This window comes from Perissodus microlepis, chromosome 11, assembly GCF_051167445.1.
Source record: "Perissodus microlepis isolate ML-2025 ecotype Zambia chromosome 11, ASM5116744v1, whole genome shotgun sequence".
NCBI classification, from domain to species: Eukaryota; Metazoa; Chordata; class Actinopteri; order Cichliformes; family Cichlidae; genus Perissodus; species Perissodus microlepis.
Window position 1 is genome coordinate 10,288,795 of NC_140471.1, and position 27,092 is coordinate 10,315,886.

Genomic DNA, 27,092 nt, shown 5'->3' on the forward strand with positions numbered 1-27,092 from the left:
AACTTGTTAGTCGTGATTCTTTCCCTGCCTCTCAGCCCTGCATCCTCATCGTTTCTGTCTCTTTCAGCCCCTATCTGTCAGGCTCACTCTCCTCCTCCAACAGTAATGTACTCAGAGTTGTTGAGGACAGAAGAGTAATCCCAAGTGAACAGATCTTTCTAAGATGTTGTCAAACTGTTGACGTGAGTGCTATCACGGGCCCCCGCTGTGCCTAACTTGGCATACCCTCTCTACTTCCCTACCTCCACACAGAGACACTCGCACACACGGCCATATCTGTCCCTTGAGAAGAGTCGAGAGATTATGCACACATTACGAGAACCACTGCTGTGGATTTCTGCTATTTAACAGAGTCGATGTAGACAGTGAGTCTGAGAGGACTGCAGTCTGGTGTATCTGAGGTGTGTCAAAAATAGAAAAACTGTAAAATCTGACATCTCAGATGATGTAATTCGTACTAATTTGTAAGTTTTTTTTTTCCCTTTTCAAATCTAGTTTGGGATTTTCCAACCCTGAAGATCAAATATTTGAAAAAAGACGACTCAAAATGGATAAATTACTCAAAATCAATCTGAATGGAAATCTGTGTGAACATCTTTTTTTCTTTGTGATTGTTCTTGTTTATTTTCTCCATAGCCCAGTAAAAAAATAGTTTTCTTTAGCAGTCTGTACTGCTTTCAGTAAAGTTATTTTATTCATGTTTGTACTCTAAAGTGAGTGTCTTTTAACTTTTATAGACACATATAACATAGACAATCAGTTTATAGAGGGCTTGGCAATTTATAGTTTTAAAACATAAAATAAGGGTTGACTGGCCAGCAGAGAAGCAGGCTGTCTGATCTGATTTCAGTTTACGGAGATGCTGATGACTCTGTAAACTATATGCCACCAGCAAGCTTTAAATAACACATGAATAAATAGAGAGTTGGCCAAAAGAGGACAAAGAACTGATGCCCTGAGACGCTTTAATACTGAGACACTGTGATTCTGTTGTGCACTAGTGTTGCCCTGTAGTTGCATCAGAAGATGAAGCAGTGATAAAGTTAGATGTGCCTGTGCCAGTTTTTTTCTTTGTTTGTGCATCTTTCTGTTATTTTTATAGATATTTTTAAAAAATCCCTTTTAGTTTAGGGCTATAGCCGAAGATTGTTTCCGTTCTTGTTATTCTGCTGATGATTATTTGATTGTTTAATCTATTAAAAAATTCATTTGCTTCCTACCTTGTAATGAGGACTTTATGAAAAAGTGACTGTAAACGTAGGATCGCGTCTTACCACAGCAATATGAGCAGTTTCCTCAGTGTGACAGGTCTGAGTGTGTTGTGGGTAGCTGTAGTGTGTGTGTGTGTGCGTGTGTGTGTGCGCGTATGCAGTCAGCCAGCATCCCTCTAATGATAGTTGATTGCATTATCATCCACGGCTGAGTGGCTGCTCACCCTTGTAGATGTATGGACCAACTGCCAAACCCCAGGGCCTTCTGTCTGTGTATATGAGTGTGCGTATGTCTTAGTGTTTGTGTGGCTGTAGCTGTGTGCCAGTGCAAGTGCTTCCTTGTAAAATGTGATTGGAGGTGAAGCTCATAAGTCCTCTAAGAGCCATTCAGAATTTGCCACATCAGTAAGGCGCACACACACACTCACACTCGTTCCCCTAAGGAAAAGGAACCTTTTAGGCAGAAATGTTATCATCTGAGAATCAGCCTTGCCACACACACACACACACACACACACACACACACACACACACACACACACACACACACACACACACACACACACACACACACACAGAGACAGCATGACTTTGTGCATTTGCGATTGTGGCTGTTATGTTTGTGCTTGTTTACCGGTTCCTGTGACTGTGGGATGTTGTAAAGTTGCAGTTTTGACACAAAGTGTCGAAAGAAATGATGAATTGACAAAAATGAAAACACAAACAAACCCCAAAACAAGCTTGATTCAGTTTCCCTTCTGTTGAATTTGTATGTGTTCGTGATAGTGGCATGTGGTTTTCTTTCTGTGTGACATATTAAGACTGCAGTAGTGCCAGGATAACACAAGTCTAAATACATTAAAAGAATGTATGTTTGAAATATTTATTGTCCTGACAATATATTTTATGAAATATGCTTTAGTATTTTGTTTTTTGTTTGTTTGGAGGGAACACAAATAAATAAATGAATCAAAACGGGAAAAGTGGGCTGTAGCCATATCTGTGCTAGGACATTATTCATGGCAGTGAGCTCTATCTGACTTCTGGGAGATGTATAACACGGTGGAGCGGGGTCACTGCCCCGCCCTGCCCTCCAGTCCACCTGTCCTCCCAGCCAGTACGCTTGGCATCCAGCTGTCCGGCCAGCCTATTAGCCAATAAGCCCATACAGGCCTTGTTAGCTCAGTCAAGTGTGTCCATTCACCCCAAAGCCACCCCTTGCCCCAGCACTCTTACCCCGATAGAGCACTACAGCGCCGTATCCCAAGGTCAGCATGTCCTGTGCGTTTTTGTGTGTGTGTGTCTGACGAGCAGTGGGGGCGGCAGAGGAGGAGAAAAGACGATATGTTAGAGATGAAGGGCGCAACGGATGGAGGGTACAGGACAGAAATAACAAGGGGGAGAAGTGCGTGTGAATGTGGGGGTGTCTGTGGGATGGGGCCGAAAGTGGGTCATGGTTTAGTCTGTATGTGAAGCACCAGGAGCATCAAAATGACCCGTAGGGCTGCTGTCTGCCCCTTCTCTCTGTCACTCACATGCACACGCACGTGCACACACGCACGTCCCAGTAGTAGCTCTCACGTATCATCTACCAGTGTTGAAGACCCGGGGTGGGTGGTTTAGATTTTTGTGGTCTAGAACACGGTTTCCAACTTTTTCTTTTTCTTAAATATCTGTGTAACTGTATTCATATCCTCTGTGTCGGCTCACACAAGGACAATTCTTCTTTTCATTATTTTAAGGCAGCGTTTTGAAACCTACACTTACTGTGGTTTAGGATTTTTAGCATAGTTGATCCAGTTTCTTTTTTAGAGAGGAAAATATTAGTAATTTGTTGATACACTGGTGTCGGCTGATAAATCAGATTAAAGTATGGATGTTTCATAGTTTCTCTTAGGAGGTACTCTGCAGCTTCTCAGTCGGCAGCATGTGTTTGTAACGCCACAAACAGAACACCCAGCTGATCCGAGCTGAGGAGGGCAGAGCGTAGAAGAGTAACCCACAACCTGTTGTCACAAAAAAACAGCAACAACTGAGATCTTAACTCAGAAATAGCTCCACATGCCAAATGTTATGCTTTGTGTATTTGAAGAGGAACAAATAATGAGACCATACATCAGCTTTTTAAATGGCCAAATAACGATATCAATAAAGGTGTCAGTGTTGAAAACCCAGTGTTGGCCAGGCTCTACTTTTGTTTACATAAACGCATGGCACAGCATAGTAGAGCAGGGTGATGTGACCAAAAATATTTATCACGATATACATTTGAAAATTTGCGATAACGATATAACTGACGATATAATTGACACTAGACAAAATACTTTACAACTCGACAACTTTATTAGTGAAAAAAAAAACCATCAATGTATTTTCACTTAAACAAGCAGCTGTTTTTTATGTGCATTAAAGTTATATAAAAATTTAACAGTGCAAATGCAAATTCCTTGCTGACAGTTTAACCAAAAGGCATTTCCAGTGGAAATTGGCCGACATATCCTCAGCATAACCATGTATAATATCCACAAAACTTAAAAAGAGCTTATACACACACAATATGGTAATATTATGTTGAAGCACAGTACGTATCACTCCGCGAGGCTGCCTACGATAGCCGTAATGCTCCGACAATCCAGCAAGCGGTGCGGCTTTGTAGCTTAGCAAAGACGTCTGACAGATTTTCGAGCGCTGTGTACCACATAAAATCGTTTCAAGATCAGTAAACATAACCAGAATTCATACATAAGGCACACGGGATTATAAGGGGTGCTGTTGATTTTCAGAAAAATCAAAGGATTGATTTTAAGTGTGCCGTATTTTCCAAAAAACACGGTAATAACGACGGCCCGCTAGCATGCTCTACCAAAAATAGTGCTTTGTTGTGTATCTGATGGACAAAAGCTAAACCAGTTCCACACCACTGAAGTTGCAGCATTTTTACAAACCAGTTCTGGTTCATCCGTTTCATTCAACGATCCGCTTTCGCCCTTCTCATTCTCCGTCGCCGGCACGCTTTTTCCTCCATGTGCATATGAAAACAAAGGCACTGCGCATGCGCGTTTTACCCATATTCGATCGCGATATTTCATTTTCTTATCATTGCCCAACATTATACCGGTATTACCGTGAACGGTATGATATGGCCCAGCCCTACAGCATAGAAGAGCCACTTCGACAGGACAGGACTCGGCTGTCCATCTGCATCTAAAGGACAACAGTCACTCTTTCGAAGATGCCAACGTTCACATTTTGGACAGAGAAGACAGATGGTTTGAAAGAGTGAAAGAAGCCATCTATGTCCACTGTGAACAGCCATCTTTGAAGAGAGGGCAGGGCTTACAACACCAACTGTCTGCCATCTATAATCCAGTTTTGAGATCCCTCCCCAGACACCTTAACGCCCACTCACATCCTGGGCCTTTTGACCTCAGTAACTCACATGATAGGGTGGGGCAAGGCATCACAATGGGTTCACCCAAAACATTGGCTGACTGTGACACACACCCGTTTTCACACCGTGGCTCTTGTGATTAGGTAGAGGATCAACAGGGGGTCCATGACCCTCTTGGGGGACACTCCCATAGGGTTTAAAATCTGGGACTCTCCACCAATTGCTCTTAGAACTGAAGAAGCTTTTCGGATGAGATCCAGATGCTTTTCTTTCCAAGCTCCTTAGACTACGATGACCTGAATGACTGAGAACCTTCACAGACCCACCGTGGAAATAGATTGTTTTCAGCAACAAGCAAAACACTGAGACCGATCGCAAGTTCCTTAGGCTATACCAATAGGAAAACTCTGGATGAGTTTTAGCCTACTATAGCTGGTGAATTAGCTGAAAATGAATGTAAAGGGTTTTCAGTCATTTAATCATTTAGACCGGCAGATTAGTCGTCTAAGACCTGCTGAGTGGCCAGAATTTCAGTGTTTTCCTTTCATTTGTGTGTATACTTTAAAACATTTAGAATATGTAGAGAGGATTTCTATTTTTTTCTGTATTCTCTTAACATTACCACAATATTTAAAAGGTGCTGTTGGGTTGGGGTCCAAATTCTGACAATAAAATTATATAGTGCCTCAAGAGTTTTTTTGCTTCACATCCTAATGAATTTTGAACCGGTCAGATACAAAATAAATGTAACTGTTTAATCTTGGTATGCAACACTGCTTTTGAAGACTGGTATGCCTCATCCTGGTAATATTGTAATGAGAAGGAACATACACAACATCCACAGCATAGATATAAGCCAAAGCTCTTAACAGGGACTCTGTTGTTTTACTTGACTGAAATATCAGGTAACAGCTAAAAATTAAGCTTGTGCTCCAAACCTGCAGTTTGTTAAAATACTTGTTTTTCTTTTCTTTTCAGAGATGATCCAACTCTTTATTGCTTACAAGAAATGACCTGTGGCTGTTATGGCTCAGCATTGGCGAGGAGCAAATCATTTGTCCACATAATAAAGTAGTTTCCTGTACGCTATCTTTACTCCGACTTTAAAAGATTTTCAAACCAACATTTCTGGTATTACAAAGAGAATAATAATATAAAAGAAAACCATCAAACCTCTTGTTTAACTGGAGAAAATGTGGGTTTAAATAAAGTGGGTCATTTAAAAGTAGAAAACGGCTCTTTTTACAGTAAACAGACAATTTACAGTTAAAATTGACAGTTTTCAGTGGTAAAAACTGTAAGTTCCAGGCTAGTACTGGTAATTTAAAATGTATCCTTTATATCTAGAGTTCACGAAGCGGGCCATGCTGGCCAATGGTGGCCTTTTTGTAATATTTGTAATATACTTTTCATGTCATACTATAAAGTGCCAGGGCTAAAGTATCTGTTCAATTTCAGCTTGTCTTTTGTAGCCATTGTTGCAGAGTAAACCTCACTAACATTGACAAATGAACCATCCTCTAATCATATTGCTGCCCTCAGTCGCGCTCGCTCCCTAAATTGGCACTCAATCATGAAAATTTGGAGAGCCTCTGCTTTTCATTATGGTTAGTTTGCCTGTAAAAATAATATTTGTAGTGGAAAATGACTTCTTAGACATATTTTATGTGCTTTTATATCCTTATTGTTTAGTGCAAATGTAATTAGGCCCTAATAAGAAAATATAAAATTTATAATCCGTTAAATTTAGACACACAGACAAAACCACAGACATTTAAATTTCTAAGTGCAAGACAACTGTCTGTTTACAGTAAACAAGTGAGTGAAATTTACAGTTTTCAGTTGTAAATTGGCACATCTGCATAAAGTACATGCGAGCATCGGAAATTACCGTATTCCCATTCTGCCTGTTATTGTTTGTGTTCCTCTGCTTTCTGACCCTGCAGCTGAGCCTACTGTCTGCTGCTCTGCGGGGTGCTGCGCACACCTGTGGGTAAATCAGCAAGAAATACAGTCATGTGCAAATACAGCAGAATTCATCATTTTGTAGTGTTTGTAAACCAAAAACATTTAAGTGTAAAGGTGAGCAGGCAAATAGGACTCCGGCTCTGTTTCTAATCAGTTATGTTGATTGTGGTGGGTTTTGTTTTTACTTTTTTTGTTGTTTTTTTTTAATGAAAATGTGTTCGGGTAAATTATCACCTGCCTCATTCCACACACGCTTTCAATTTCTCTCAGGATGACTCGTTTCTAAGTCAGTCCTACGTATTCTTTTATTCATTTTTATTCATTTTTATGTAAGAAACAATAACTTGCAGTCCCTTTTTTTTCCCTTTGATTTGGCCATTTTTCCATCCGTACTTACTTGATGAGTGCACCTGCTCCCAAACCTCCCATACATCATCTCCATAGGGAGTAGTGTGATTGAAATATGTTATGTATGACCCTGTGTATACGTCTGCACCCACACAGACACACACACACACTGACCACAGGTGCTGCTTTTCCAATATCCCTGTCTCTGTTGTATGATTTGGTTTTGGGGTGAAGTTAGGGTGTGAGACACACACACACACACACACACACACACACACACACACACACACACACACACACACACACACACACACACACACACGGCGTAAACAGAGATAACCTCAAGGTTAAGATTTAATCATTTGGGCCCTCTGTAGACGTACCGCACCTCCATTCACATAGATAGAAATCGAAGCCAAGCCTTGTGCACGTGCACGTGCATGCACACAGGTCAATTTCTTTCTTTTTTTTTTTTATATATATATTGGGGTCAACGGTTTGGGATTGCTGGAATTTTTTTAATAGTATTGAAGAAACTCACAAACATACAGCCTAAAAATAAAAAATCTGTTGTGGTCAAATGGAAAACATTTCTTACACTGAACAAAATATAAAATGGGCTTTTTATGTGCGTGCTGCACACTGAGTGAATAGCCATTATTACATGCTCTCTGTCTTTGTTTCTCATAATATCAGATGCATACATTTAATGCACTTGCATATAACTATGGTTTCACCATGCAGACCCTGATGGGTTTTTGTTTGGATATGCTGTGTAGAAATGTTGTTTTTTGGGTTTTTTTTTTTGCTGTTCCATGTGTTCTGTGAAGTCTAAGAATGGCACAAAGGCAGGAACAGCATTATTAAACTTTTTACTTGTTACCCATTTACCCACTGGTGTCACCTTAGTCTAACTGGTAAAGTTATCGTTCATGGTGTGAAAGCACAGGGCTGGGATACAGATCTTTATGTTCTATATTAGATAAGATAAGTCAACAGTTTTTGTGCACTTTCTGTTTTAAGACATTGTCATGCCATAGCAGGCAAAAATAACCAAATGACTTCTGCTCCATTGGCTGCACCTCTATCCTCATGCAAATGTATGCAAATGTGAAATTCCAGAGATTTTCCAGTAACATGATGTCTTTATGTGGTTGGAATTTATCGGAGCTTAAATGGTGACTAAGTCAAGGTTACCGTGAGAAAGCTTTTGCTTTGATTGGCCAGCGAGACTAGAAAAGCGCTCTATAAAAGCAAGTCCATACCTGAGGATGAGAGATGAGGAGGCAGAGAACATACGCACGGACCCGTAATATTCAATCTAACAGAGGATCTAATGCAGACTTAATTTTTAGTCTGACCCTAGGAAATGTTTAGTGTCCTACTAAGTCATCTACAGTCTAAATTTGCACTTTGATTCACTGATATAAAAAAGAAAAATTCCACAAAACATGATCTAAAGTTCAGCTGCTGCCTGCCATTTAATCCATAACTACATAAAACCTTATTTTGCAGATGTACAGTCTTGCATCTTTGAGATTCTGCATCCTCTGCACACCTACGTCTGGTTGGCTGCTTGCAACAGCCAGCGCCTTTCTTTTATCGTCACATGGTTGATAGCAGTTACTCCTGGATTAGTTTTCAGTTAGATGAAAATGTGAAAGAAGAAGCAAAAGCAACTGTCACTGAGAATGTGACAGCGACTGTCAGGGCTCTGTTAATGCGCCGCTCCCTCCGCGCCCTCTCTGTAAATGTTTAGTTAAATACAGCCTCCGTTTTCCAAAAATACAACACAATAAAGCGTCCTTTGACCCCAAACATCGTGTGATGTCATAAATGTGCCTTTGTATGTTAGCTTTGAGCTACAAGGTAATGCTTCTACATTCAGGCTCATGTGATGTTGTATGCTTTTTCATTTGCTGTTCACTTGATCATTCTTTAAGATTATTTGTATTTTTAATCAATAGATTAATTTCAAAATAAAGACCTGTTGCTAATATGATATATTATAATTTATAATGAGGAAAAAAGTCACTTTAAACTAAATAAATAAAAAAAGAAATAAATCCAGGATGTACACCATAATATTTACTGTAGTTGTTTTCTCTTTCTTTTTTCCAGCATAGTTTTTGTCTCTGCACTAGCAACCTTATTCTGTAGCTTGTGTGTGTGTGTGTGTGTGTGTGTGTGTGTGTGTGTGTTTCTGTTAAATTGATGGAGAGCTTGTTATTGTTGGTCTGGAAAGCATCCCTTGGGACTGAGAGGAGAAAGCAACCACACAGCTGAGACCACTCACTAAAGTCCTGTGTGTGTGTGTGTGTGTGTGTGTGTGTGTGCCTGTGTGTTGGTTGCCTCTCAAATAAATGTAGGCATAATAAGAGCTTTTGCCAGCTGAACACTCTCTCTCTCTCACCTCCTCTCATCCCTTCCCGTTATTCACTTCCCAATCATCAGCACAAATATACACACATTTGTAGCTTTAGGATTACTCATTATGTCTGGTCTTTCTATTATTAGTTTTGTCATTTAAGGAATTGATCACTCCAAACAGAAAAGCCCAAACAAACCCAAAACATGCTCGTGATTCATGCCCTACTATTGTGAGTCATACGTAGTGCTTTTAGAAGGACTGTCTGTCTGTTTGTCTGTTTTGATGAGGCATCATTTAGTCAAACTTACTGTCGGATCCAGTCGACTAACAAACCTCAAACCTGCTGCATTTGTACATTTTAAAGATGCGGTTTGCGTCTGTGCTTGTGTGTTACTGAATTAATATCTCTGTCACAGATTGGTCATCATATTGAAATTTATTCTGTCTTATGTATTCAAAACTAGTGGCAAAGTGACATCATGAAGGTTTACATTTTAACGAACTGGAATTTGAATATAACGAAAAATGTTGAATACTTGGTCACAGCATGAATGAGAGTGGAAAGACATTTGCATATATTTGTGTGGCACTATGAATAATTTAATAGTTGTTTCATTCTGGTTTGCCCTTGGTGCAGAAAAAAATGGTATGTAGGCTGTTTGTTTAAGGGTTTATTTTTTGTTTTAAATTGTTTGTTTTTGAAAGTTAACTCTATTGACCGGTAGAGTTTACCTAAGGTACGCTGATTTTCTTTGGTAATTTTATTACATAAAACCACCATATAGCATATTAACTATAATGCTGTGTGTGAGTATACTTGGCTGCAGCAGGGAAGTAGATTTCCTGAAATATCTGGTTTAATGTGGCATAAAGGAGCAGCGCCCCACCACCAACGTGCCATTACATCCCCTCCAAATCTGTGTGTGACAGCTCTCCTGGCAGTGCTAAGATTCATACCATCGTCTCAAAGAGCACGCGTGTGTGTGCGTGCACGCGTGCTGGTTAAACATGTTGAAATGATCTTAATTTTAAGCAACTAGGCCTCAATAGGCCTTTTTTTGAGAGTTGAGAATTTATCTTGTTTGGCACTTGACATGAAGCTGGTTTTCAGCTTTAAAAATGTAGTTGTATACTTGGTATATTATATAAGCTATATATATGAAAGTGCAGAAAATGCTAAGTGGACACGGGAATCAACCATGTTTTGTCAGAGACACTTTTTCCAGTGCGCTCTAATTCTAGTTTTCACAACATAGAGAAGTGGGAATTTACATGGGGTTAAAATTACCGACACACATTGGATCATTTTGTGAGTACAGACTGACTCACTGTGGAATTCAGACGTAAAGGAGTTCCACCAGAGACTAATTAAGCACTTCTTCATCTTTTAGGATGCCATGTGCTTTGTGCTTGACTCATGTATATGAGTTTCGGTTTGTTTTTTTTCTGTGTGTTGGCTTCATCTTGGGTACTCATAACATTATAATGCTACGTTTGCTTTTCCAGTCTGCAAAAATAAAATGCGTTGTCTCTCTTTGTAGATGACCCGACAGAAGCAGACGTGTGGTTGCTCAACAGCTGCACTGTGAAAAACCCTGCAGAGGATCACTTCAGAAACTCAATCAAGTAATGAAAAAGCACACAAACGATATGTATCCTTGTCTTTTTCGAAGGATCGTTACATTTTAATGGGAAATGGATAAAGAAGTGTTAGCTTTGCTAAGTAGGTCTTTTATATGGGGTTATGATGGCTCATTTTTCTGTCAGGAGAGTTTAGAATACAGAAAAAAAAAAAGTAAAAATTTAAAATTGTAAGAAAAAAAGAATAAAAAAAATAATCTTAACACAAATTAAAAAACTGGCATAGGTAGAATTGCTGCTCAACAGACAATCAGAAATAGTTTTCTACAAATTAATGTGTGCCAAAAAGATTTCCCCATTGTGATGAGTTTGTTTTGTTATAATAATTGTCTTATATTACTAAATCTGAATCATGATCACAACTATGTGTGACAAGGGAGCACAATTCACTCATAAATAAATGAACATCTAATTGTGTTTTGTTAGAAAATATAATCCAGGATCAATTTAACACAAATGAACTACAAAACATGTCATGTTTAACACATTTTAAGCCAAAATGCAGAAGCACTAAGTGCAGCCTTACTTTCCCCATAGGAAATAAGAAGGTAAGTAGCCCCCAGGTGCTGCTAATCAAATGCACTTGATTAAGTGATCATTAACAAGGGTGAGCACATCTATAAAAGCAGAATTTTGTCCCTTTTCTTGGTGTGGATCATTCAGATGATCGTAAAGGAAATGCGAACATTTCAAAGCATGAAATTCTCATCAAACTCCAAAAAACCTAAGAGGTACATCTGAGACTTCACAGCCTCAATTAGCATGTTAATGTACAGTTAGAAGAAGGCTGAAAAGTACGGTTTGTTTGCAAGGGTTGCCCAGAGAAAGCCTCTCCTCTCTGAAAAGAACATGGCAGCACAGCTTAGGTCTACAAAGTTGCATCTGAACAGACTACAAGACTTCTGGAACAATGTAGGTCTGGGCGATATGAGGAAAATCTAATATCACAATATATTTTTGGCTATAACACGATATATATCACGATATTGGATTGCATTTTTTTTTATACAGCGCTTTTCGAGACCCTCAAAGCGCTTTACAATTCCACTATTCATTCACTCTCACATTCACACACTGGTGGAGGCAGCTACAGTTGTAGCCACAGCTGCCCTGGGGCAGACTGACAGAAGAGACGCTGCCATATCGCGCCATCGGCCCCTCTGGCCATCACCAGTAGGCGGTAGGTGACGTGTCTTGCCCAAGGACACAACGACCAAGACACACAGAGCTGGGGATCGAACCGGCAACCTTTTAAATCACCTCCCAAAGCAAATTTTATTTGCAACCATAAAGTGCCTAAAATGCACTATTGCACTGGTATACTCATTCAAATTCACCATTCAGTGTTTTTTTTTTTTTCACTTTGAATTCAAAAAATCTGAATGAATTTAAATGTTTGGTTTTTTAAAAACATTTTATGGTTATTTTTCCCAGTCTGGTCGTGTATAAACATGCATGTGTGCCATGTAGAAGATTTTCTGGTTGGGAGGGGTAATGATGCATTTGCAGTGTGTGGGAGAAAGAAAACTTGCAGTGAATTACATGCAGACAGCTTAATATTGCCATGGCAGTTACTCGATGTATATTCAATGGTTACGATAAAGCCATTTTAACCATCGTACATGGAAAAACTCGTGAGACATCGAGTACATTCGATATATCGCCCATCCCTAGAACAATGTGTTTTGGACAAACGAGAACAAAGTGGAGATGCTGGTCATGATGCACAGTGCCATGTTTGTCAAGACCAAACACAGGCAATGAGCACGGTGGTGGAGGGCTGATGATTTAGGGGTGTTTTGCAGATTCAGGTTCTAGGCAACTTGCGGTCATTGAATCAACCATTAACTCCTCTGTATACCAAAGTATTCTAGAGAATCTTTCTGACAGCTAAAGCTTGGTCCACAGTGGGTCATGCAATAGGATAATGATCCTAAGCACAACAGCAAATCTACAACAGAATGGTTGAAAAAGGTGTAACGGCCCAAAGTCCAAAACTTAACTTGATTGAAATGCTATAACAGGACCTTAAGAGAGCTATGCATAAACAAATGCCTACAAATCTCAATGAACCAAGCCTAAAATTTATCCACAGCAATATTAGACACTGAAAAAGTTATATGGAAAACGTTACTTTTAGTTGTTGCTAGTAGGAGGTTCTACAAGCTAGTGAATCCCGGGGTGTACTTAGAGTTTGTATTAAAATAGATGGATTTTTACCATATTCTGACTAATAAAACCTCAGACTTGACAAAGGGTTTACTTTACCATGACTGTAGATCTTTAAACATCTTTAATTATTTCAAAATGTACTTTTTTACTCCACCGTGGACATAACTGTGATGCTTTTTTGCGAAAACCATTTTTCTTATGCATAATTTTGTGTGTGTGTGTGTGTGTGTGTTCTTTTTTTAGCCTTTTGCCCGGTGTCAATTTCCACCTACTCACTGTTCTACTGGTCTCTCTCAGCGAGACACACACACACACACACACACACACACACACACACACACACACACACACACACACACACCTATTTGCATAAACACAGAGAAATTAAGCTAACTGTTTTGCATTTTGATTAATTTGCCTCCATCAGGCGCGCACACACCTGGCGGGTATGTGCTTTTGTTTGCGACTCAGAACTTGGATTTTGCTACTAAATGTTTTAAGGTTTACTTTGAGTAAGAAATCCAAATCCCAAATGATTTAAGCACACATATATGTTTTTATGTCCATACACTGCATATTATTGCATGCGGTTTTAACCTTACCATGCCAGTGTGAAGAGGGAAAGTGGAATTAATGATCCTTGTCTAACATCAAGTTAGTCGTGTGAAATTAATATACACTTGAGCTTCTCTCCTGGGGCCTCTCGAGAGAGTGCAGGTTAACACGCTTTTGCTCTGACCTCAGCTGCTCCAGTGCATCAGTGGCCCACAGAGAGAAGTAACAATAATCAAAAATACAACCTAATTAGATATCAGGGATTTTATTCTGGCTTAAATACTCAGAAAATTGAGAAAGATTTTAGTTATTGTTTGTTATTATGATATTCCTTTATTTTCTTTACTGCCCCTCTCATTACAAACAGACAACACACAGCATGGAGCACCAGCTGAATTTCTGCACCCAGTTAGCTTCACTTTGTTTTTAGATTTTACTCTTTTAGATTATTTGCATTTCGGGCTAAATCAGGCTAAAGCTTTAATTTATTATCTGCCACATTTTCATTTTGGTGGCTGAATTATTGCAATTGAATAACTTCTATCAAGGGAATATTTCAAGAGCTGAACAGTTTTACTTGGCCAACCTGATCAGTGCAATCTTCATGCTCCAGCTGTCTCCTGGTGCTCGGTTCTCTTTCATTCCTTTTGTTATGGCATTTTTTTAAATAATGCTTCGAATTTGCCAATTGAAATGCACGAAATAACAACACACTTCAGGACTTTGAAATGTCTTCCTCGTTGATGCTAGAGTTTTTCTTAGACTGGAAAATCACCCAGCTGTAATGCTAATGCAATTAATGCTCTATTCACTGAGAAGGACAAAAACACTCACGCACAGATGCACACACGTACACAGAAGAAATGGAAAGGTTTTTCTCCCTTTCATCATTTGCAACGTGCAAGATGGAGACACAAAATGAGGGGGTACGGGATGTGAGTGAATCCAAATGCCGACATGTCGTTCCATTTTGTTCTTTCCCCCAAGAATAATTTTTTTTCTTTGCCTTCTCTTTGTATGATGGACAGAGAGAGGGGGGAAAATGAGAGGAGGAGACAGGCACACGAGCTGCCTCGTGCTCAGTCACACGGTAGCCCTTACGCCTGCGCCTCCTGGTACCACACACTCACACTCAGACTTCGCACACACTTGCATGGGCTGGGGCAATATTTCTGTTCAGATAGTAAGGTCCATAGTTTGTTTGGACAAAGACAGTTTTTGTAGTTTTGCCTCTCTGCAACACTGCACTTGATTTAGACCTCGGTGGATATCAGCAAACACTGTAGCCACTTTCAGCTGTTGCTTGTTTGTGAGTCTCTGCCTTCAGTTTTGTATTTAAAAGCTGAAAAGCTGTTCTGTTGGGTTCAGATCATGTGACTTGGTGTAATGTCCACCTGGTAGCCCATTTCATTGCTTTGAGAAACTCTTGGATTGTTTTTGCTTTGGGTCATTATCCATTTGCACTGTTCAGTTTTCCAGTATTTGTCTGAATGTGAGCAGAGTACAGTCCTGCACACTTCTTAATTCATTCTGATACTTCCATCAGCACTCAGAGAATCAATAAACAGTTCCTCTGGCCTGTGCTATGCTACACATCATGAGCTTGCTCTCTCCTTCGCCATACTTTTCTCTCCCCATCAACCTGCTTCAAGTTAATCTTGGTTCTAATGATGGCCTCCTGCACTTGCATCTATTTGGGCCTCATATTTAAAATTATAGTGAAAAGCTATAAAATACAAATTCAACACTTTGGATCATCATTTGATCATTTCGTTTGCCATTAAATAACAAGGGAGCAGGTCCCATTCGGCCATTAAACTGCTTTTCTTAGGGCCTAACTTGCTGCACCAAACTGTATGACTTAGGTTATTTCATTTCATATGAATTCTTAAATTCTGCTTTGTGATAACTTGACTTGTAACCTTGATAAAGTATGTACACTACCAGTGGAAAGTTTGGACACACCTTCTCATTCAATGGTTTTTCTTTATTTCTACTACTTTCTACATTGTAGATACAAACTGAAGACATCAAGTATATAATGCAAGAGAAACAATGGCTAAATAAATCTAAATATGTCTTATATTTTAGATTCCTCAAAGTAACCACCCTTTGCCTTGTTGACAGTGCTGAAAACCCTTGGCCTTCTCTCAATGAGCTTCATAATGTAGTCACCTGAAATGGTTTTCACTTCACGTGTGTGCCTTGTCAGGGTTTATTTGTGGAACTTTTTGCCTTCATAACGGGGCTGGGACCATCAGTTGTGTTGTGCAGAAGTCAGCTTGCTACACAGCTAATAGCCATATTTGACATCTGTTAGAATTCATGTTATGGCAAGAACCAATCAGCTAAGAGAAGTGAAACTCAGTCCATCATTACTTTAAAAACTGAAGGTCAGTCAGTTGCTAAAACTCCAAATGTGTCCTCAAGTGCAGTGTCAAAAACCATCAAACCCTGCAAGAAAACTGGCGCCCCAGGAAGGAAGACCAAGAGTCACCTCTGCTGCTAAGGATAAATTCATCTGAGTCATCAGCCTCAGAAATCGCAAGTTAACAGCACTTCAGATGAGAGCCCAGATAAATGCCACACAGAGTTCCAGTAGCAGACACATCTCTACATCAACTGTTCAGAGCAAACTGAATCAGGCCTTTATGGTCAAATAGCTGCTAAGAAATGACTAATAAGGAAAAACAACAAGAAACACAAGGAATGGACATTGGACCAGTGAAAATCTGTGCTTTGGTCTGATGAGTCAAAATTTGAGTTCTTTGGTGACTTCCTCATGAAGCTCATTAAGAGAGCACCCAAGAGTGTGCAAAGCAGTAATCAAAGCAAATAGTGGATATTTTGGAGAATCTGAACTATAAAACATATTTTGAGTTATTTCACACTTTCTTGTTTACTACATAATTCTGTATGTGTTCATTCATAGTTTTGATGCCTTCAGTGAGAATCTACAATGTAAATAGTCATGAAAATAATGGAAAACCATTAAATGAGTAGGTGTGTCCAAACTTGTGACTGGTAGTATGTGTGCATGTCTGAATTTCAACTCTTTACCAGCTAATCATTGGTGCTAAGCTGGTTTGAACATACATTTCTGTAAAAAGTAGATAGCTAACTCACTATCCGATCTAAAAAGTGTTAGTCCAAAGGACAGCAAGAAAAGTGAAAACCAGTCCACTGTTGGAATGACTGGTAGAGAGGAGTTACTCCAGAAAAAGAAATGCGTGGCCACATTTTAAGTTTAGTATACACGATACACGACAAAGTAAAGTTATAGGCAAATATTGCTGCTTTACAAGGAAACATAGCCGACATCCTAACATAACCTTGTCACAAAATATGCCAAGTGTCTGTCAAAGGAAAAAGTGAAAGAAACCCGAGGACTTGTTAGCCACAACTCTGCACTGCACAGGTGCCTGCTCGCTCTACTCCACATGGTAAAAAGATGTAATTTATTAAGAGATTTTGGCAGGAAGAGTAAAACAAACCAGAGAACTTTAGTCATAAGAAGTATAATGTGAAATATCACTTATATAAAATTAATATTCACTAGTGAAAAACAGGCTGAAATTAAAATGTGCACTGGGAAATCTGAGCAGCTGTCTACTTCAAGTGTCTTCTAATATACAAGACAGAATGGCATCTACTTGACACTCAAAGCAGCCAGTGCCTTAATTATGCAGTATTGTAGGCTTCAGCACAGTTTTATTAAAATATGAACATTTTAATATTTACTAAAGTGTCATTTGAGAGGCATTTGAGAACAGTATCACACAGGTTATTAAGGTCCTCAGTGACCTTTTGCATTGACAAAGATGAATGAGAAATGCATTATTTGTTGCGTTGTTACATTTGTTACAATCAAAGATCACTAGCGTATTGATTTTTATATAAAAACAAAGGAAAACATTAAAGGTCCCTTAATTAAACTTGGTCCAAATGTATGTACACCTATTAAATATTTCCTAAAACATAGATAAATTGACTTTTATAGGGGTAAATGTGACAGTTAATTGTGATATATAGTTGTGTACTATCATGTGTAAGAGATAAAAGCCAAATGAACACCGGCCAAACATAAACACACACATTATCGTGGTCACACAAGTAACAAGTGTAATAATAAACGAGCTGAGGGGTTTTAAACTCAAACACAGGGGCTTTGAACAGTCTTCTATGGTGGTTTGGAAAGACACAGTGAAAAGATGGTTTATTACCTCAGGAGAACTGGGGCTTAGTTGGCATCCATGCCAAGTGTGTGTGCGATAAGGAGCTGAATTTGCGCATATGTGTATGAGGGTTGTCAGGTGGATGAATGCCCAGGCAGAGCGCTCTGTGTCTGGTGTGAAGGGTTTCCCAGTGAGAGAACGCTATCAGATATGCATGAGGTTTCTTTTGAGTCTGCAGTGTGAGTGAGTTTGTGTGAGTGCACGCACAAAATCCATTTATGGTAGATCTATAGTGAGCGCCGATAAAATGCGTGTTCGTCAAGGATGCCTAGGAGAGGTTCAGATTTATTCTGTGCTGATTATAATTGAGATTATATGAAAGCCCAAGACAGAATTTGTTTGCTTAATAATTACTTTCACTGGTGTTGCAATGCCAGCCGTACGTTGCCCCTCAGCGTTTTCAGTTTGTGCTCGCCTGGCTCTCTCCGGTCAGCGTGCAGGGAGAGATTGGATACCTTCCAGGATCCTTTAAAAGAGTGAAGGTCTACTCCACCCTGCTGTTTACTCCTCCGGCAGGGCTTTGGCGTCAGGAACTAAGTAGCATAAACTGCTAATAGAGCAGCTTCTGAATGCTAAAAAGTCAGTTAGTATGGATGTTTGGGCATGCATGTGTGTGCATTTAAATGCCAGAATCTATAGTGTAATTCAATGTCAGAGACCTTTTAAATCAATGAATGCAGAATACATTAAAGGAGTAGTTGCTCAGCACGCTGCAATTAAACCGCTCTCCGTTTGTGTGTATTTCAGCATGTGTTGGATTTCTCCACTTGGCTGTTTCTACTAATTAGTATGATCAAGGGAATGGATGTTTAACGAATTAGAAACCAGCTCAGAGCTCTATACTTCCAAATACACCAATTCCCATATTATATTTACATTCATTTCAATATAATTTTAATATTCATGAAACAACTGCAAGAAGGGAAAAAAAACAGTTGTTAATTGAAAAGGGGCCCACATCACACAGAATGAACTCGTGGAAGACGTCCAAAGTGTATATGTAATGTGCTTATACGGAGTATTTCTAACAGATTTGTAGGCTGGGTGTGACTTTGTTATAACCCTTGGCTACAGGACGGTCTACATCAGTGTTGCCTTGGCAGAAGTTTCTGTGCAAATTTAGGGCCACTAATTTTAGACCATATGCTGCCAAAAGTAGATTGGAAAACGGAACCAAAGCTACTTCATAACTATGCTACATATCAAATATCATCCTAGTTATGGTTATGCATTAGTATTTTGATGTGATACAAGGATGGAACATGGTTTGTTCCCCAGTATTTTTCTAATTTAATACTTGTTTATCACACTCCAGTGTTTCAGGTCATCAAACAAATTGAAATGTTAGACAAAGATAATACAAGTACTGTATTTTTCGGACCTTAAGGCGCACCGGATTATAAGGCACATTAAGCAAATCAAAACAGTCAGATAAGTCAAACTTGGAAACATGAGAACCGTTTGGAATGAATCTACACATGTACATTTATTTTACTTTCTCATCATTAATCGCTTTGGAAAACATTAACACGATTAAGGTTGTGGTTAAGGTTAGGGATAAGGTTATGGTTATTATTAAGGTTAGGGTTGGGGCTGGAATACACGGCTGGAACGCGTGTTACCCTCGAGTGTCATTCTGTTCGATTCCCGTTCCTGTGGGACGCCTCGGGATGTGACAAATCGTCGGTATGTTACGCGTCTCATAGTGCTCCGTCAATCCATCAAGCGGTGCGGCTTCGTAGTTTACAAAAGTCGTACTAAAATATTTTTTGACAGATTTTTGAGCGCCGTGTACCACATAAAATCGGTCCAAGGTCAGTAAGCACAACCAGAATTAATACATAAGGTACACCGGATTATAAGGCGCACTGTCGATTTTTGAGAAAATTTTAAGTGCGCCTTATAGTCTGAAAAATACGGTAAACAAAATGCACTTTCTAAATGAAGGTGTCAGTTATTAAGGGGAAAAGAACTCTAAACCTACATGGCCCTGTGTGGAAAAGTGATTGCCCCCCTATAAACCTAATAACTGGTTAGGCCACCCTTAGCAGCAACAACTGCAATCAAGCATTTGCAGTAACTGGCGAAGAGCCTTTAATAGCGCTTTGAAGGAATTTTGACAAACACTTTTTTACACCACTGTATACAGTGAAGTTATAGGTGGTGAATATGCTCTTCAGTCCATGCAATTTAGAAAAAGTGATTTTTATTTCGCCGATTTCTGATGAAACATCTACCAAGGTGAACGTACAGCATCAACACGTTATTCTGCTCTGAGCATGAGCGGGTCTCTCGAAAACCTTGAATTACTTGCGCCGAGACTGTAGTCAATCTGATAAATCTTTTAAATGGCAAAATCTGACCCACTGATTTAATAAAGGATTAGACACTGACCTCAATGACTCAAGCATTTATAAATATTTCCCAAAATCCTCACTTGTTTTCCTCTAAAAGTACTTATAACTTACAGAGGTGCTGAACAGGCCTTGCCAGCATGTTATTTCAAATGAACTGAACACAGAAGTGACTGACATTAAGGCCAGAAATGTTTCCTTTTCATGAGGACATGACAACGAGGTATAAACAATCTGAAATATCTGCAGTGACCTTTAGAGCTGTTTACTAAGGGCAGTTGTTTTGTCTGTGTTCAGGCAGTACAGCAGAGATGTGGGCAAGAATTTGTCTGGCTGGAGAGACACACACATACACACACACATACACAGAGCTTGATGCCTTGGGCTGGTTTTGGTAGAAACCCAGGGATTGGCATTTAATCTGTCAGTTCTGCAGGGCATTAGCCTACATTTTTGGGTACACACAGACACAAAAATAGAGAGGGAGAGACGGACTGATGGACAGACAGGGGAGAAACGATGGGAGAGCGTAGCTGAGTTCAGGCATCCTGTTTTGGCCTCACTGAGCCCAGGGCTGTGTGAGAACCACACCGAAGCTGGGACTGACCCCAACCTGACCTTGTTTTAACATCTGCATAGTTGGAGTATACTTGAGTTTTCAGTTTTCTTCTATTTTTATAATATGTTGGTTTGTCGAGTAGAGAGAAGATTATCTGCTATTGTTGAGATTTTGAGTGATATTACTGCCCCCTATTTCTGTACTGCTTTTTGTGGATTTTTATCATTGTGAACCATACAAATTATTTTTCAGAATGTAGTCATAATTTCCTTTTTTAAGTATGCTAAGAGAGTCCTTGAATGGCACGCACAAATGAAAAACAGACTGCACCTAGTAATTCATGAGCAGTTCAAGTGGCTTTGGCTATTTTGCACTATATTATCTGCCTTGTTCCGCTTCTTTCTTCTCTGTTGCTTCATATTCATTTTGAGGTTATATGAAACTAGTGGTCAAAACAAGCTCAAAGTGGATATCTGATATTATATAGGCCCTGCCAACACAATAGCTATGTCATAATATTCTCATTAAATGTAATACATATTAAATCTTATTAAAGCTGTTCATAATACTGATAGGTGCCTCTTTTTAAAACTTTACCTTAACAATACACCTTCCACTCCATGACCCCAGCGTCTTGGGAATAGCTCTAGCTTTGACCTGATTGACTTCAGCGTAACTTAACTGGACGCGTAATCGGGTCATTATCTGTCATCCTATCCTTATCCTTTTAAAATGACTTACCTGCTGTCAGGCTAGGTTTGGTACTTATCCTAAGACATTCAGCCTTAACAACAAACAGTCAGCTCCAATGTTTGTGGTGCAAGCAACGCTTTAAGTAAAGTAACAACCTTAGCATTTCTAAGCTTGTTTATCAGAAAAGGTCATGGGCTTCTCAAGCATCAGAAGGGATGAGTGTAATTTGATAAAAAGCTAAAAATATTAGATCCCTCTTCCTTTTAGAGGTGACTTTTCTTGGCTTGCTTAAAAACATTAAGTAGAAGGCGCTTTCATTTCCACAGCCAATTAAAGTCTATACCAGTTTAGTCTTGCAATGTCATCTCAGAGGTTGTTTGTTGTTTCTCACTGGAATAAAAGGATACACAATTTCTGTAGAGAGAGAAATGTAGTTTAACCAGTTTAGAAATGATCATTAGAATCATTTTAAATCAGTGGAGAACAATAAACATATTCAAGTTGGACATGAAGTGTTCTGACATCAATTTAACAGTCTTGGCTTAGTTTGGGGATTGTGACTAGTTAAAGGGCAAAGTGCCAAAACATGAAATCCTAACATGTAGGGTTTCTGCCTGTGTACTGCAAATCCGATTACCTGCCAGCTATAAACTAAACAACACTTCCCCGAGATCCATATGTGAAAATATGTGGTAGACGGCACATTTAGTCTTCCTTCCTGTTCCTGAGTTGGTGCATTAAAGCATGGCCAAAAAGTATTTTTGCAGCAGAGGTAACCTTTGAGGTTACCTTTGACCTTTTGGATATGAAAGGCCAAAAACATGTTTTCCATGATCACAGGGAAATTGCTGGATCACCAACTTGTTATTCGTTATTGGCTTCCTTTGAACGCTTGCCCTAAATTATAAAATTCTAATAATTACCATTAAAATAAATTCTGGAAGTGTTCCCCATTCATGAGAATGGTCCCAGTGTCGTTTGCTGCAGAGACTTAAGAAACATTTATCGCTGCATGTAAATGAGGTAAACCCTGAATCTGTGCTCTCCCACAGGTGTAGCCTGTGTTATTCTTTTTATGTTTGAAGTGGGAATTATACTCCCATACCTCTCCTTTTCTTCTCAGCAGTAGTCTTTAAAAAGACATAGGAAGAACCACACTTAATGTTCTTTGCGCCACACAGGATCCACTGAGGAGGGTGGGCAGTGAACCAGCTAACTGTGACTGACGTCAAACTCGCAGTTAACTTGACTCCAAACTATTTTTAAATACAGCGTGAGGAAGTGAGAGAAGCCTTCAGATGCAGAAGTTGCCAGAGCAAGAGACTGATGTCTGAACCAATACTGGACTTAAAGTGATCATTTCAGAAATGGAGCCAAACTGATCAATATTAAGCTTCTTAAGCAACCTGCCATCAAGCTTTTCCTGATTTGCAAAAAGCTTTTGACCAGGTTTAACTCGGCGTGAGCCTATGGTTTCGAGGTGTGGTGCATGCGTCCACACTGTGGGCCTCCCTCACTGCAGCGCCTCTCCTGAATCAATAACCTCTCATCATGCAACCAGATCTTGATAAACATGACTTTACTCCAGCTTGATTTTGCATCTGTGTGTTCTTTGTATGCACTCATGTTTTCATATTATTGCATCTAAATGATTTAAGTGTTGGTAATTACATTTAATAGGAAATATGGTGCTTGTTTAAGCAGTCGTGGAGAATAATTAATAAAATTACAAACTAATGGATGCACTTCAAATCTTCTTAAGCTTTTATCCCAAACTGAGCAAAAGCTCAAGTCTGCTGGAAAACAGATATTTATTTTTGTGTGTTTTGTTGCGTATTTCAAGTGATGTGTGCGCATGAGTGATCTCTTAAATGAATGGCTGCATAATCACAGCCTGTCACATTGTTGCTGGCCTTATAAGGCCTTCTTGAATAGCAATCACAAACAACTCCCGCCTTTCATCTGTTCAGACGGCTGAGCTCTTAAGGCACCCTACTGGGCTCCTGCATTTTTGCTGATCCCCGATTGTGGATTTAAGCCATAAGAGACCAAGTTAATATAGATTTGAAGATAAATGGAGGACCTTTCACCGTGGTGTTTTACGAGTAACTGGTTTCCATAGTTAAATCTCAAGTTGAATTCAACTTTTTGTGAGTTAGTTGGTTTAAAAAGCTTAAAAGAATCTCTTACCCATATTCAGGGTCTCTGTAATCATGTTGATTATTTAATTTTCTATAGGAATGTGACGAAGACGAAACCAAAGAGTAGGAAATAATATACAGAGTGGAAGAGGGAAAATTGGATAATGACCTTTTAAATGTATATTAAGCTTTGTGCCTACTCAAGTTATTAAAAAGTGGGCGGGGGGGGGGGCTCAGGCCACAATTTGGTAAGATTAAAATTAAAGCTGAACTGTAGGCCCATATGTTTTCTGTCATTGGTGGGAGGGTTGCATTTCCCACTGCAGTTTTAGATAAGGGCTTTAAACATCTGTGAGAGGATGAGTCTGGGAATGGGATAGTCTGGATTGACTTGGATAAAGAAATAGCGAATGGCTAGGCAGGGCTCCTTCCATATCCGTGAGTTTTCCTGAAAAGCGGAGTATTCTTTCAAATGACCGGAATTTGGCTCCAAAACATACGGTTTATGTGTGTTAATAGGCTTGAAACTGGATTGTAGGTTTTATTTTATTTTTTTGATAAGCAAAACTTAACAGTGCCTGGAGAAAATCTTACCAGTTTGTAAAAATGGAATTAAAACACATGTAATCTTCCTTTAATATTCTGTTTATTTCTCTTGAGTATATACTGCTTAGCTGCTTTTGCACTATGTTTGAAACAAGTTACTAAAAGAGTGGTTCTCTGGGTGACATTTTTCTTGCATAATTTCGGTCCAGTTGTGCCTTTGGAGAAAAGAGTCGCTTGCAGTTGTTCTGATTGTAACTTTTGTCCAAATGGTTTCTTTAACTTCACTCATTATTGGAGTCGTATCCTCTCTGATGACAGTCCCTCTGTCTGTAGGGCTCGAAAGGGGTCACTGACTGGTTTGAGTATGAAGGTGATGTTAATCAACCTTACAAAATGACCTACAGTGGGCTCCTCATGTGCATGTTTCTGACCTAAAAGACTTCATGAGGGTGGCACAAGGGCCTCACTTCCTGCAGAGGAACTTGTGCTTACAGAGCAGCTCGACTGGCATCTACCAGAGAGCACCAGAGCTGGCGATGGTTTCTTGTTCTTTTCTTTTTTTATATATAATTTTTTTTTTTTCTTCAAGTAATGGGCATACTGGAAACACTGTTTACAAGTGGTCAAGTGTGTCCCCTCTGGATGCATGGCACATTTCCATACAATAGTCAAACTCATCCCATGCGTTTGTGAGCATATCTGGAGTCATTGCAGCCACTGCTGTTTTTATTTAACACACCAACAACCACGTAAAAGCTCACGAATCCCTTTTTTCTGTTTTGGTTGTTACCGGTGAACGGCTGCGAAATTAAAGCACTTTGAAATCGTATGATTCTTTTTTTTAAAATAAATACTCTGTATATATAGTATATCGTTCCGATTCACCATACTGTGTGCATCTACTCACTGTGACAGGATTGCCACTGCTTTATGCAAACTGCTTTTTTTTGTGTTGTTGTTCTGGCAAATCACTCTCCACATGTCTGAGAGAAAGCTGAATGAGCTAAATCCCTCTGTAGTTATTTTGATGGACATGCAATTCTTAGACTTCTCAGGAAATACTGTCTTATTAAAAGATGTGTATGCCACTGATAGTCCCGTATCTGCAAAGACACATGGCATTTGAAAAAGCCAGTAATTGTAGGATATGTAAACAAGTATTCCAGATTTTGACATTTATGTGTTGCATTTTGTTTTCATGAATTGCATATATCACAATTCTTTATGCATATGTTAAAACCGAGTCAGCCTTACCTCGACAGAGGAGGAAACTGCATTTCTCTGAAGTGTCTGCAGACGATTGAGATGACAATCTTTGTAGTCTTATCTTGGGTTGCGTGGGTTTGATTTCCATAAATGACAGTGTGTGTAATATTATATAGATTGACTTTTAATCACTGAATTAACAAAACAAATGGGTAATTGATACAATGATGTCAGCACTCAGGCTGTTAATAAGAATAGATGTCAATAATACCGTCGCAGCTGTGTTGCTCTGTCAGGGAGGCTTGTGTTTCAAACTGACTCTGGTCACAGCAACATAATATACCCATTGGCAGCTACATGCCACTGCCATCAGTGAGTGACTTAGAGTTTGTGTGGTGTGATAACAAAGGTAAATAGAAAATATAAAAAGTGAAGCAGTGGGGCAGAAGTGCACGATTGAGAGACGGTGTGGGCTGTCAGGTGTAATAAGAAAATGGTGAAATATTTTGAAATGGGAGGTCTCAGCAGGAGCGCTGACACTGTGGTGTTATTTTTATTTGGCCTGTATATTGTTGTGTGTGTTTTCCAGCAAGAAAGCTAGCACTGGTGAGTGATGATGGCTGTAATGCTCATTATATGTTGTTTGATAAATCTGCAGCGACCCTTGGAAAAGGTCATGTTGAAGAGGCCAGAGGTCCCTGAAAGGTTTTGGAGGTTATGCTCTCTCTACAACTAGTGATGAAGTGTGTGTGTGTGTGTGTGTGTGTGTGTCTTTGCACATAGTGGATATATATATATACACATGGATCCGTGTTGTCCAGGGAATCACTGATCAAGTAGGCTCACTGCATAGTCTCTGTCATGTTAGCAGTCATATTGGATGACTCTTACTGGGCTTTGTTCTTGTTTGTTTAGGTCGTGTTTGTTAGAATGATTTATTGGAGATGTCATTGCTTTGTTGATGTAATCTGTAGAGTGTTTTATTACTCTGACTCTGAGGTTTGAGTTCAGTTTTATTTATATAAATCACAACAACAGTTGCATCAAGATGCTTTATGTTGTAAGGTAAAAAACCGAGAATAATACAAAGAAACCCCCCAACAATCAGATCACCCCCTATGAGCAAGCACTTGGCGATAGTGGGAAGAAAAAACTCCCTTCTAACAGGAAGAAACCTCCAGCAGAACCAGGCTCAGGCAGAGGTGGCCGTCTGCTATGACTGGTTAGGGGTGAGTGGAAGAATACAGGACAAAAGACAGCTAGAGATTAATAATAACTAACGATTAAGTGCAGAGTGACTTATAAACACACAAAGAGGTGAGTGACGAAGAACATACAGTGCATTATTGGAAGGCCCCAGGAGCCTAGGCCTATTGCAGTGTAGGTAAGGGAGGGTACTTGATCACCTGATCCAGCCCCAACTATAAGATAATGTTAGCTGTGTTAGAGTGTGTTTGTTCAATGCTCCTTTCTGAATAATCAGAGATGACTCAAAACTAATATCTAAGTTGATGGAAACAGTGTTCTCTGGTTTCTAAAGATTTAAGGTGCCATAAGCTGGTTTCTGTTTTGTTTTTGTTTGTTTTTGTCCCAGGTAACCAAGAGTTATGTGGAGAGAGTGTGATACATAGGTAAGGTAGAAGACTGATGAAGCAAGATGGGAAGTAAAAAGTAGTTGGAGTCAAGTATTACGAGCCTCGA

At 39.4% G+C, this 27,092-nt stretch overlaps 1 protein-coding gene across 2 annotated transcripts in view; it reads left to right on the forward strand.

Moving 5' to 3' along the window:
* cdkal1 (CDK5 regulatory subunit associated protein 1-like 1) overlaps positions 1-27,092 on the forward strand; it is a 252,886-nt gene that overhangs the window by 30,398 nt on the left and 195,396 nt on the right. For both annotated transcript variants that reach the window (XM_084943963.1, XM_084943964.1), the window contains exon 4: positions 10,831-10,915. In XM_084943963.1, coding sequence (XP_084800089.1) covers positions 10,831-10,915 — 85 coding nt within the window. The remainder of the gene's footprint in view (positions 1-10,830; positions 10,916-27,092) is intronic.